Consider the following 13,691-nt stretch of genomic DNA (forward strand, 5'->3'; position numbering starts at 1 on the left):
TCCTTCTCCTCTCCTGGGGTTTCCCTGGGCTCAGCGACAGCAAGGCAAGGAGGTACCCAGGCAGTTCAGTGTTTACTCTAACATCAAATCCACCCTCCTTCTGTGCTTTCCAGCAGAGGCCGGTACGCCAATGGTTAACAGCATAGCAGGCATTGGTGGGAATCCACTCGAGCAAGGAGGACCCCAGAAGGAAACCCAGCTTTTTGTCTTGTCTCTTAGACTGTAGGGATGGGAAGAGTGGGTCATAGAAAAAAAGTCACTTGGAAAAGTTGAAGGGCTTGGTTGGGGAGCAAGGTTGGTTTGTAAAATGAAGCTTTTGACCGGAGGTACTTAGTTGACGCACAAAAAAAAAAGTGTTTGCCAAGAGGAACTGATACCTCTGCCTGAGGTGTTTATTTTTTAATTTTCTTTCTTTGCCTTCTCTGAGACAGAGCAAGGTAACAAATATAGCCCAGGTGGAGGCTGTTTGTCACTGAATGGTGAATGCCCTTGATTTCAGCGGGAAATTCTCCATCCATCCATTTTAGTCTATTTATGTGAAAGAAGAAAGTAAATATTTTTGGTCAGCCTTACGTGAAATGAAAGAAAGATCAACAGTGGAACCACATTTGGGGGTAGGGGGAATGTGATCAGCGTATAAAGCTCTTCTGCATTAGAATGCATTTGCTTTAAGCATGTGACTGCTTATTCCCTTATAGTTTTATGTATGTGTATTTATAGATCTTCAGAGACAAACAACTTCTACAAACTAATTATAGTGTGTTGCCCAGAGCACAAGGTACACATTATTCTATGCAGTGAAATGCACGGATACTCTCATGGATACCTAAAATCTGCTGCAATTTCACAGCTGCTCCACAAGCAAATAGATCTGTCACAAACAGGCAACTACGCAGGCCAGGGTCGAAGCTAGCAATTGGAAATCTCCATGCACCCAAGTCCTTGCCAGCCACTGCCCAGCCTCCCTAAAGCAGACCTGCCATTACACACAGAAAACAACAGAATGGAGGTGTTTAAGTCAACACTTTTAGTAGGGTATTAACAGAATACAAGAGAAGAGAGTGAAGAAATGTGCCAGGGATCTTTGAATGTATTTTGTCCAAGTAGTTACTTTCCAAATGTTCAAGCTAATAAATACAGTTAACTTCCTTTTTTCTCCCCCATGCGCTTTATTTGGAACCTGCACGATTTACTGCTAAGGAACCTTTAGGGCTTAAAATACTAGACTAGACTACTAAGTTGATCAGTGGTTTGGTATAATTAGAATGAATCTGCTTTTGTATCCATTGACACAGCTCACAAATGCCAAGTCATCTCTAACAACAAATGACAAATCTATACGCTGCGTACAGCCGATAGAGAGGACAGGGGCAATGATTATAACAAGTTCATTGATTCTAACAAGTTCAAAGTCACCAGATAACTCAAGATGGGGAATCTCTGACAAAAACAAATGGTGTACCCTTTTCACATTGGTTCTTCTTTTACAGAACAGCTTTGGAGTGGAAGCTAAATAAAGCCCACTGGAGACAGGAGCCATCCTTCACCAGCAAGGGTAATGGACTAGAGTGTGACCATACAGCAGTGTACATCAGAAATAACCCGCTGGTCTCACCGGAGTGACAGCTGTGAAGAACTGACCTGAGAGGAGGAGTGAGTCAGACACTTTGGGGCTTTGCCAGAATCTCAAGAAAAAATCACAACAGCTCCCAAACCTGCTACGGCTGCCCAAACCTGCTCTGCCCACTGCACATCAGAGTCCCAGGGCAGGATAAATTTAGCATAGCTGCCTCAGCACAACTTCCTGCTGCAGCACAAGCTGGGTGTCACACAGCCGCACTGATACTCTGCCTGTCCCGGGCCTAAGAACCGGTGTAAGTTCAGGAAACCCTGAGGCTTTTCCAGCTTATGCTGGTGACCAGGTGGACCTTGAGATTGTGGAGGTGGACCAATTCCTCCGGTTGCGCATCTACTTACAGCAGCTCATGTGCTCTCCCCACTTAAACTTTTCTCCCTGCTGAGTACAAGGGGGACAGAACTCAGACAGACTCCCCCCCGCGTGGTCCCAGCGGAGCTGCATCCTTGACCCCCTGTGTGGTGGCTGGCACCCAGCGAAAGGGCACTTTGCTTTCTTAGCTTTCTCCCAGTGCATATCCTGACATGCCTGATGTGTCTCAGCTGCCATGATTTGACCTAAAGCCTATTTTGCTCTCCCACCCTCCCACCGAGCTTGCCCAGCAGATAGGTGGGATGGGATCTGCTCACTTCACAGAGATGAAACAAAATTAGGGTTTGTCTCAGTCAAGTGGGGGCTGGATTGGTGCTACCAGGATGGACTGTCTGGGTGCTGCTTGTGTTAGGTGAGCTGGGATCACATCCCAGCTCGACATTAGGGGCAAAAACTGGCAGTGGTGAAATTGTTTCCCACTGGTTTTGCTGGGAGGTGCTGGTTGGACTGCCCTTGAAAAGCACTGGATAAAAACCACCTTCTTTGCCTCTTACCCCTTCTGCCCCTGGCACTTTTTGACTGATGGCATGGAGACGGGAGGACCTTGGGGTAAGGGAGGATTTCTGAGCCCCTGCATTTGCCCCTGTGCTGCGCACACTCCTTCCCCCTCCCAGGGACCCTGCTGCCGCTGCAACCGGAGAGGGTCTGGGTGAGCATTTCTAATGCTTGATACAAACAGGAGTAATACTGAAACCTGTCTCTCTGGGTTCTCTCTTGCCATCAGGAGAGAGTAACAGCATCACCGTTTGCTAACTTGTATTGGACAAAAAAAAAGGTGTCCATCCTTCTCTGGGACATTTTCTTACAGATCTCTAAGCCATCAACAAAACTCCCCAAAACCTGGGTGCCATCGGTTTGGGGGACCACTGAGCTGGCTTTGCCGCTCCCTCTGCTGGTGGCTGCTCCGTCCCCATGTCATCTCTGCTCCGGCACTGCGTTTTAGGGGGGTACACAAGCTATTTCTGGCACTGCGGTCCAGGTCCTCAGTATAGCTCTGGCGTGGCATTTGCTGATGTCAGTGCATTGACGTGGCTGTGAATCCAGGAGGAGATAAGAGGCCAACGCTGCTCACAAAGACAATACACAGAAGATGCCAAGTGCACTTCAGATTCTTTGAAAATAAAATCACAAAACAAATCAAAAACATCTGGGAATTGATGTTTGTTGTTTGTAATTACTTTTATGAGAATGAAAACCTTTCTTCTCCCACTATTCTTCCTTCTCAATCAAAGAATGAAACATTTAAACTATTTCAAGTGTCCTTTGGAGGATTTTAAATGGAGAATGTGTGCATTTTTATGCCTGAGAATATTCACTGATGTCTGTTTTCATAAACAGATATGTGCCAAATTCCTTATCTTCCATCCTTTTTATTGGAAGCCTCTTAGATTGAGTGCTCCGGAAATGTAGTGGCTGAAATAAAAAGATAATTTTGTATAGAAGAATTTGTCTGATATGATGTTCACTCGCTCAAGAACAATGAAACGCCATTTTGGCATTAGCGTGATTGAAAAATCTGTCTTTCAGATATCTTTGCTTTTGGTTTCTGCAGAAGTGCAGGCAAGCAGCAGGCTGGGGAATGCAGGGCTGAACATGCTCCTGCAGGGCCCCTGCTTAAAAACAGGACAACACCAAGTGAATTTGACCCTGTCTCATTAAATAGAGAGTCACTAAATGGAGATTTGCTGCAGAACAAAGTGGGTTTTTTAAGGAGAAATCAGTGCTGTGGATCCCTAATTCATTGCACAAACTTACAGACAAGATTTTGAAGCGATACTGAGCACTAAGTCAGGTCCTTGAGACATTAAGAGAAGCCAGGACTTCACAGGGGCGGCAGCTGACATGCAAAGCAACTGTCTAACACTGCCTGCACCCAGCCCTTCTCTCCCCGGAGCTGTGACCCAGGGTGGATTGAACCAATGGTGGGATTTCCTCCGTGTCCACGTTTTGTGCAGGGGTCTCACACTCTTGATCAATACAGGCACTGCCAACCTCGGGGAGGAATCACTAGAACCAGACTGAAAGCAACGCCCAAATCAAGCAGATTTAGTAATTGAGGCAATCTGGTGGTCTGACCAGGTTTGTGGGACTCCATTTCATCCTGTTACAACTCTAGCGGTCTAAGCAGTTTCCCACTGATACTACTGAGAGGGAGGCAGATAAAACAATATTAAGAGCCGGGGCTGCTAACAGTCAGTCCTCTATCCTACCTGAACGCTGCCAGATTTGCATAACAATATTGCTTCCCTGGTGCTCTATACCCAGGTGCAACAGGCTAATAAAGGGCTTTTTAGATGACAAAGCTTTCTCAGTTCCATCAGCTGATTGCCATCTGGGGGAAGTCTGTGACAAAGGCTTTAAATTTGCCACTGTTTGCCTCTTCCCAGCTGCAGAGGCTTGCAGAGGGGAAATGCAGGGAGGAAAAGCTCTGAGAAAAACACTCTCAGGGCCCAGATCTGCTGGCGTCAGGGAGGAGATAAAGATTTTAAAGACTACAATAGGAGGGAGTTTGTCTTTCTGAGCAAGATGATTTACTCTCAGCCTAGGTGATGCTTTGCGGGTAGCTGTCACAAAACAGGTACGCCTGGGATCAGGTTGCAGTAAGAATTAGAACTTGAGCATGTTTGCAACAAGGTCTTGGTGATTGAGTGTTATGCATTTAAAAATGAGCTTTCCTATATTTTATGCTTCCAATCAGGAAATCCTTAGGATTTCTGCTTTGTGGATTCAAGAGGAGATCAGATGGGAGACAGGGAGAGATGTGATCCTGGGTCTGAATGCTTTCCAGCAGCCTGCTGTAATGTTTTGACAGGGTAAGAAAAACAATCTGTGAGGCATTATTTATTTTGGGCAGCCTTTTAGAAGGAATCTCCACAACTAGAGTCACAGAAAATCAGGCAGGCAAAGGCTGTGAGATGTTGCTAAACTCTGTCAGGATCAGTTGTAAACTTTTTCTCTCTAGTAATAATGCCTCACCTCTCTGTGTGCAGTGACTCATCTGGAAAGACTTGGACAATTTACTGGAAGTACAATCGCTGCCGTCTCATCACCACTGACCACGTCTGTCTTTGTTTCCAGTGTGTGTTCACAGCACAGAGCAACTTCAAGAAATGAAAGCTGACAATAGCTGGAGTTTAGCGCAAAGGCGGAGGTTGGAAGGTGAAATAGCTGCATCTCAGTTTTACTCCCAATTTTTGAAACCAGCAAGTTTTTTTGTGCAATAACTCATGCAGCAATTTCTAAGGCTTTCTTTGGACAGGTGGTATATCAAGGAAGGGGAAGAAAATGAAGGGATGTTGGTGGCTCTTTGGTCATTGTTTGAGGTGGAGCATGAACCAAGCTAGAAAAATGCTGATCAGTAGCTTGAGACCACAGCAATGATATCTGTGTACGGATGGATGGAAAACTCCTTGGGCTAATGAGCTGCTCAGCAGCCCTGGTCACTCATTTAAGACAAGGGGCTGGGTCATCTGTGTGACCTGGGCTGTGCTGCAGGCCGTAGAGCCTGTTAGCTCATGAAGGCTCGGGGCAACATCTGATAGATCATGAAAAGTCCCAGGCAAACCTACCCACAGGCTACATGGCCAGGCCACAAGCTGCAGGGTGAGAGCACCAGGCTGGAGGCAAAAACCTGGTTCCTTCCCTCCTTTTCTACTCTGCTTCTTTCCTCCACATGCCTTGGTTTCCTCACCTGCACAAGGGTGTTATGATACTTCCTTCTCTTTATAGTTTACTTCGGTCCCTATGGTTTTAAAGTGCTTTATAAGACCTAGACAGCCTTATGATGTGTGTTGGTGCAGAGGAACCATCCTGATCTCCATAGGCTGTTGCCTTGTGCTCTGGTAAAGTCAGAGATTTGGCTAGCTATGTTTGTATAGCTTGAAGGAATAACATGATAGATTGCATCTAGCTTTGGCAAGAGGGTCTCGAACAGATCGCAGAACTGAAGGGCCAGCAAATTTGGGCATCAGGCTAATTTTTCACCCTTTCCTTAGCCAGCAGTGATATACAATAACACAGCTGCCAAAGAAAGTGATACCATCAGCTTCCAATTCTTCAACTTCTAAAGCAGATCCTTTCTTTCAGAAAATAATCCCTCTCCAGCCTGCATTTAATGCCTGCAGCTGGGACCTGCCACCATGCATGCAAGATCAGGGCTGGGAGGTGTACTTTCCTGTCTGAGCTGGCTCTGGATGAAGATGCTGTGAGTTAAAATGGCTTTATAAAGCTCTCTTTAAATGCAATAAAAGAAACATCCCTCTGCTTTCCAGCAGAGGTTCCTTTCTAGCTGCAATATGGGGCTGCCTGGTGCCTTAGAAATACCTGTTCCCAGCCAGAACTGAGAGTAACTCCTCCTTTCCTCTTGTTTTGGGGTTTTTTTCTATACTTTTCAGAAAAAGGCTGAACATTTGCCCTTCCTGTTCCTCAGTTCTGCCAGCAAACACCTGTGACTCCTGAGCATTTAAGGAGTTTGACAGCCCTTGTTGTTGAATAAGCAGCCTCTTAGGTAAGGGCTCAGAGTTGTAAGGAAGAAAGTAATTGCTGAGGTCTGCACTTCAGGCAATTATTTCTGTGACAACGTGTTGGGAAAATAGAGGCCCTGGGGCATGTGGGAAATTAGAGATGCCATAGACATAGGTCCACAATCGCTGAGCTGATCCACAACACAGCTGCATAGATCAGTGGAGAGGCGAAGATCTCTGCTGCAGGCCAGCTGTTGTCCATCAGGAGATACTCATGGGGGCATTGAAATGGGAGGAAAAAGGGAATTCTTAGTTAAAGGGTTAACAACTGCCTGTCTTCACCAGAGCTGCCGTCTAGCTATGAGTAAGTAGCTAAAGCTCCTGCAACAAAGTTTGGTGGGTTGGTTTGGGTTTTTTGTAGAGGGATGGTTATGTAAAAAAAAAAAAAAAAGGCACCAGGTCAGAAAGTGAGTATGAGGCAGATGCAACCTACGTGACTTTCTCCTTTTTTTGTACTTTCCTAGAAGTCTTTCCCACTGCATTGGCAACAAGTCCTTGCCCTTTTTCATGCTGCCTTTCCTATCTCAAGGCAGGACCCAGTGTCTGATATTCAACTGTCCCTTACTAAGGCCAGCCGAGACAGTGTCACTCAGTCCGATGTCTCCAGGCTGGTGCTCTGCTGATGAGACGTGACTGTTGCTGACGTGGGAGCTGTTTGCTCACCAGCCTGTGAGGAAATTGCCTGTGCTTGCTGCTGGGGTATGCGATGATTGCCAGCAGTGTCAGCGACACCAAGGAACGCTCTCCGATCATGCATCGGCAGATGCTCCCCAGGAGATCTGCAGTGCTATGACACTGCCAGAGGGGACCTTGGCCCTGGGAGTCCTGGCACGGCTCAAGCACAAAGGATGACGAGCCTGATTTTCCCCTCATTGATCTGGGGACAAGCCAGAGCATTTCACTGAGCTCTTCAGATCCAGCCCAAAGGAGGAGAATCAGAAGGAAAAGGAGAGCCCAGGTTGGAGGTCACCTCTTGGCTTTGCCTCCTGAGGGACATCTCTCTCAGGTGTCCCTCCCCAGTCCGTGTAAGTGTTAAGGGCAGCAGCTGCTGCTTTATAAGCAGATCCTGCTTAGGACAGTCTGGATCCCATCCCACAGTAATTGCTCTCTCTGGAAGCATTTCAGCCTGGTTCTTGTGCTGCACTTGGCCACAGCAAAAATATTGAGCTTGGCCTTTAGGTTGGGCAGTGAAATGCTGGTCCCTCACAGAGCTGCATCCCCAGCTGCCTCTGCTCCTTCCCCTTCAAAAGGCCTCCAGCTCTTCAAAAAATACCCCTGGGCAGGAGCTTATCTCCATCAGTTCCCTCCCCAGTTTCAAACCTCAGGTCATGAATAGGAAGGCTGGTTAAAATTTAGAAGAAGGATTGATTTGTTCCCTTTGATCACCTCAATATCAGCATGCAATGCCTCTGTGCAAGTCTGATGTGCCAACCCCCCTCCTGAGAGTTTAATTGACTGTCATAATTGTGGGACTTCATTTTCCCCTGGACTTTCTCCTTAAGGGGCAGATGAGGATCACAGACTTGGAGGGCATCTCTCATTCCCCATAAAACTGTGCAAAACAGCTATAAACAGCCAGCCCTGGAGTTTTCCTCCCAGAGATGCTCTGTAGCTCCCCAGACCTCTTTTGCTCTAAAGACCCCTTCACCCTTGGGAGTGTTTTGGCTCGAGGAGGCAGCAGATAAAATTCTGAAGCCAGCAGCAGAGCTGTGGATGTGTCAGGAGAGATTGGGCTCTTTTGGTGCAGATGGTAATGGAGTGAGATCAGCTGCTGGCAGAAGCTGCAGGGAACATGTTCAGGAGTCAGGGCATAATCTCTGCTGCTGCCTGATTTTTTGTGGCATCTCTTTATTTATTTGTACTTGAAATATTTTTTGTCCTGTTTGTCTGCGGTCCTTTGTGCTCGCTTCTGGAGAACAATGAAATTGTGGTGTGTTTCTGCAGCAGTGGCTATAGATGGAGTTTGCGGCCATATAAGTACCAAGTATTACCCTTATAAATCATTTCATCACTTTTCCTCCATGGAAAATGAACTGCCTCTATCAACCCCCAAAAGAAGCACAAATAAAAAGAATAATTTCTTTCAAATGCAGTTCAGCATTATCAGACATATGACACAGAGATCCCAGTGGGCCTGATTTTGTCTGTGTTTGTGTGTGTTTTACTGAAGGGATGGCCATAAGAGTAAAGCTTGTTGAACGCCTGAGTTACATCACGACAACCAGAATTTGAGCCAACCCTCTTGTCCCAGCGGTGACAGATTTATTCCAGGCCAGAGGAAGTCTCACCATCCCAACCTTCCTGACCTGCAATCAAGACTGTGGCCATTTCCAAACCTGTTTTCTGTTCTTTTTGGAAGGAGGACCTACCACTTGGGACCATTTTGTGTTCCCATTGTGCTCTTTGCCACAAGAACAGGATGGTTTCCAGTTAGTGTTCTTTATAGTCTGGAAAAACATTATAAACTTTTTAGCACTCATGAATGTCAACTTTGTGGCATCATGTGTTGTGGTTGGCTACACAGTCACCTCTTCCTCATAAGTCCTTGAAACTATAAATAGAGGGAAGAGTTGGGAATGGCCAATCTGAGCACTGAGAAAAGGCTGGAGCAAAGCTGTGACCTTCAGAATTCTCACCCAAAGGCAAGGATAGATCAGAGCTGACTTCTCACCAAGTGATTTCTCCTTGATGGAACAGACTGGCAAGGCAGGATTGTCTTTGCCTTTTGCATCAGGAATGTGGTCTGTCTTATGTCTGAGGAAGAAAGCAGTGATTTGGGGGCAGCTGTAATTGCATTTTTGGAGTGAGTTCCTGTTCAGATTTAACACTGTGACATTATGCTTCTTATGGTGCGCATAATTAAAACAAAGTAAAAATAACATCTTTTAGCCTGCTGTGGCCCGGTCAAGGAGTTGGAGATATGTTGCACTCCAAGGAAGAGGGTGGAAAAGAGAAGAGAGTGCAAGGGACAAGTGGACTGTTTTGAAAGGCAACTAAAAAGGAAGAGAAAAGAATACAATAAAGCAGAACAAAGAGAAAAGCTAGAGGCTATCTACGGGAATAATGGCACTTTGTTCGGTCCAAACTTATCATAATTTCTAGACCCTGATTTACTCAGAACCTTTTGTTTGGAGTCCAGCTGCATTTCTGGTGTATGGTGAAAGGACCACATGCTTTTACGTGTCTCTTTAAACTTTTACCCTTTTCTGACCCACTACATCACTCAGGGTCTGTCTAAGAAGCCTGGAGTTGGCAGGACTCAGGCTGAGCAAACATCTCTCAGCTGGTGAAAGGAATCTCTGGAAATAGCTTGCAAGTTGAATCTTATGACCCTGATTTACCTACGAGGGACCTTCATCTTATGTTAACTCTCAAAGGAAAAAGGCAGTATTTTCCCAGTGCCAAAACCAAGCAACCCCCAGCCTGTGTCTTCCTGCCCAGTCACCAGCCTTTGTTCATGCCAGGTGCCTGGAGATTTGCAGGGAATTAATAACTTGATTGATCTGCCCAGTGAGGGACGTCCCAGCAGGGATTTCCTTGTTTGATTTTATTGGCAAATATGGTAGCATTTTTACCCAGCTCCTGGAAAGAAATGTCCTTTTCCACCCCTAACATCCGCACCCATTACATCCCTCACCACGTGGCCAGCCGAGGACTAGTGCTAATTCACACCCTACTCTTGGTCAAACACAATTTCTAGGGTAACATTCAGGTGTCCAGACTACTCAAGGCAGAATTGTACATACTGTAGTGATCTGTCAGGCTGTCCAACAACAAAGATGTTGTGCACCCTAAGGCATAGAGGCAGAAGGTCTTTGATGATCTGGGCTACAGTTAGCAACATGTCTGGGTGCTAAGTGACACTTGGTGTCTTAGTGTCCCACTAAGATGGGAATGACCATCGCTTCCACTACGAGGACACATGTGTAGCTATCTTCCTGGCTGATGATGATGGCATGTGTTGGGTGGAGAAGGGGAGGGGATGGTCCTTGGCTGGATCAGGAGCTTAGCGGGGAATGGTCTGCGAGACTGTCCCAGCTCCGGTCTCTAGTAAAGGCCTCGTTTGATGATTTCCACTGAAGAAATGGCAATGTCATTGAGAATCTGCAGCTTGGTGATGGATGAAAGCTGCTTCTGCCGATGCTTGTACTGCAAGATTTTGTTTTCATCGATGAAAATGTGGAAATAGTCCTGGTCAGAGTAGATTTCAACCTGAAAGAGAGACTGTGTTAGGTTCACCATGTGGCCACATGTCTTCATGTGACCTTGCTGTCACGATGCCAGTGAGTGTCCAGATCTGGGCACAAGCATCTACAACCCGCTTCAAATCCTGCCAGAGCTGACATGCACACTGTTCACCTCCACTTTGGGCAAAAGGAGGGAATAACTGAGTTCTTCATGATAGCAGAAAGTGGTGATAATGCAAAGCCTAAATTGAAAACAAATGCAGCATCCAGGGATTATTGCTGGAGCTTTGCATGTCTGTGCCAGAACTGGGTGTAAATCAGCAGCAAATTGGAGTACAACAGAAATACTAACAGGAGCCAGAGCCAGGGAGGGGATGTGGTGCTGGCAGAAAAGGCAGGGCTAGATCCATGAGGAGGACCCTGATATTGGCTGGGTCACTCCTGTCCCACCCGAGGAGACCCATGGAGTGACACAGGGTTACCTGGAATGGCTCCTTTGCTTCCAAGGGGAAGGTGTTATTAACCTCTTCCTTCCCCCAGTGGTTGGCGAGGAAAGAGTTGCAGACGATTCTGGAGCTGGAGAAGCGAGGGTTAAAGTGGAGAGCGATTTGGTCTCCAGGATCACAGAGCAAATTAATCTCAAACCTAAGAGGGCAATAGAAAGAAGTGATGGAGAGCCATGGAGAGATGCTGCTGGCTCTTGTGAGCCAGGAGAGCTGCAAGTGGCTTGTGTCCTTACATGCTCGTACTGGAACTGGTCTCGCCCTTGACCACGACGCTCCAGCCGGGACATATCCCCTCTGGGTACAGGGCCTCGAACTGCCAGCGAGGAGGCGATGGTGAAGTATGGCAAGATGGGAGAGGTGCATGGCCCCACTCATCCCTTACACATCTCCATCTTTCTCACCCTCTCTTCATCTTCTCCTTTCTCCCCCCTTCCCATGCAGGCACACTCTCTGCCCCTGCCTTTTTCTCATTGCTAAATAAACTCGTGGGCTTAGGTTATTCTATCTTTTTCCATTTTTTATTTTATTTTTGCTCCCTGATCCCACCCAGCTCTTTACAAAAGTTGTCAGGGGCAGCAAATCCCACCTCATCAACTGGATGTTGTAGCAACTTCATTTTGTATCCATTTAGAGAAAAATGCCAGGGCTCTTATTAAAGAACCTGAATGCCTGCATGGTCAACAGGACACAAAGACGCTCTGCTCCCTCTCCCTGCCTGGGCAATACGAAATCCAAAGCAGAAAACTTTGTGATATTTTGAAGCAGAATGTGAAAGACAAGGACTGATCAAGAATGGGTGTAAGGTGGCATCCAGCCCGTCCTCATCCAACATTACATGGGTGACTTTTCTCACAAGCTCCTGCTTGATCCCCTGTTCTACCCGCTCCCCCCATCTCCAAGGTTAAACCTGCATAATACAAGCTGGGAAATGTTCCTTTTTGAATAATTCATAGTTTTATTAAATAACTCATTTTAATAAGAACTGCTTGCCATTTCACCCCACTTTTTGTAATGGTCTAATGATCTTGCTTTTCTGAGCATCCCCCTCTCTCAAACTTATTGCTTACACTGGGAAAATCTCTCCAGCCTTGGCATCTCCACTGCCAGCTGCATGCCTTGCTTTCCCTCCCCATAGCTCAGCAGTTTCACTCTCCTGTTTCTTTGCCATGATTTCCTCCTTCCAATGCATTTTGGGGATATGCACATTTTTGAACAGGAGCTGAGACATGATGATGGCCAACTTCATGCCCTCATGCCCGGCTACTTTTGGTGAGTAGCTTTAGGAACCCACGCATAGTCCTTCAAAGGCTCTGACCACACCAGTGTTCCCCCCGTGAAACACGGAGGGCTGATGGAGCTGACAATATGGTTTCAAACAGCAAGTGGTGATGGCAACACCCAGGTTAGCCTTGCTTTGACCCTTAGCTTGTCATCATTACAACAATCCCAGCAAAAGACACACCACATACGCAGGAAACAGCAATTCCCTCTTTGCTGCCAGCTGTCCCAGCAGAGACAGATAGCAAAGCACAGATCTCCTCTGCTAAAACATCGGTTGTATTTTGGTCTCAGCTTAAACCCTCCAAACCAGAAGTGCTGCCATCAGGGCAGCATTACCCCAGACCAGCCCTGGTGTAACTGAGACAAAAAAAATCTGTCCTATCGCCTTTTCTCAAAAGCCACAAAGATCTCAGCTTTGCAATAGCCTGGATGGGGCTGAAATAGAGGGGCAGCACCGCAAATAGCATCCCCACGTCTTTCTACCTTTCTTGCCTTTATCTGTGCCGCTTTCCTTTACCCACTGCCTAACCCCGCGCTGTCACCCATCAGATAGACCAGGCTGTGCCACCTCCTGTCCCCAGCGCTTACCCGCAATGCCATCTCGCTCGCCTGCCCCGGCACCACAGACCCGGCCAGGTCCGTGGCTGGAGGGGTCTATATAGGGGCCACCGGCCAGGAGCCCACGTGCGCGGGGGATTGGCAGCTACGGCGGGTTAAGGTCTCTTTTCCAGAGCAGGCTGTTGGCTGGGAGATGGGGAGCAGCAAATCCTGCTCCCTGCCCGGCAGGGTCAGCCCACTCATGCGTGCAGGGCTAATCCAGCCCCGCTGCTGCCTGCACAAAGGCAGCGACGGCCGGGCGGTCCTGAGCTGTGACGTGATGGAGCCGGAGTGCAGCAGCAATGGAGTGGACAGGCACTCAGGCTGTAATCTGGGGGGGAGGCAGATGTGTTTAATGCATGAAGGGAGGATGGGGACTTCCAAAGCTGGGGGAGATAGCGGGAGACCCATCCACTGCAAGGTCCAGAGAGAAGGGAGGTGGCAGAAGAGAAACGGTGGCTCCTACAGAGACTCAGCTTCACCCCGACCAACAGAGATTGCTTTTTCTTCCTGTTTTCCTTTTTGATCACTCTTTGTGGGTCAGAGCCCGGCCTAAAACAAGCTGATGCCAGCTCTGTCGCAGCCGCTT

The 13,691-nt window shown here is 47.3% G+C and overlaps 1 protein-coding gene across 1 annotated transcript; it reads right to left on the reverse strand.

Moving 5' to 3' along the window:
* Positions 1-10,578: 10,578 nt before the first annotated feature.
* On the reverse strand, positions 10,579-13,105 carry LOC104833559 (grifin-like). The gene is made up of 4 exons (XM_010570291.1): positions 13,094-13,105; positions 11,458-11,537; positions 11,201-11,363; positions 10,579-10,743 (listed from the first exon to the last, which is right to left on the reverse strand). Exons 1-4 carry the CDS (start codon positions 13,103-13,105, stop codon positions 10,579-10,581), a joined length of 420 nt encoding a protein of 139 aa, XP_010568593.1.
* Positions 13,106-13,691: the final 586 nt, after the last annotated feature.

Source organism: Haliaeetus leucocephalus, unplaced genomic scaffold (genome assembly GCF_000737465.1).
Source record: "Haliaeetus leucocephalus isolate CR32 unplaced genomic scaffold, Haliaeetus_leucocephalus-4.0 Scaffold295, whole genome shotgun sequence".
Classification (NCBI taxonomy): Eukaryota; Metazoa; Chordata; class Aves; order Accipitriformes; family Accipitridae; genus Haliaeetus; species Haliaeetus leucocephalus.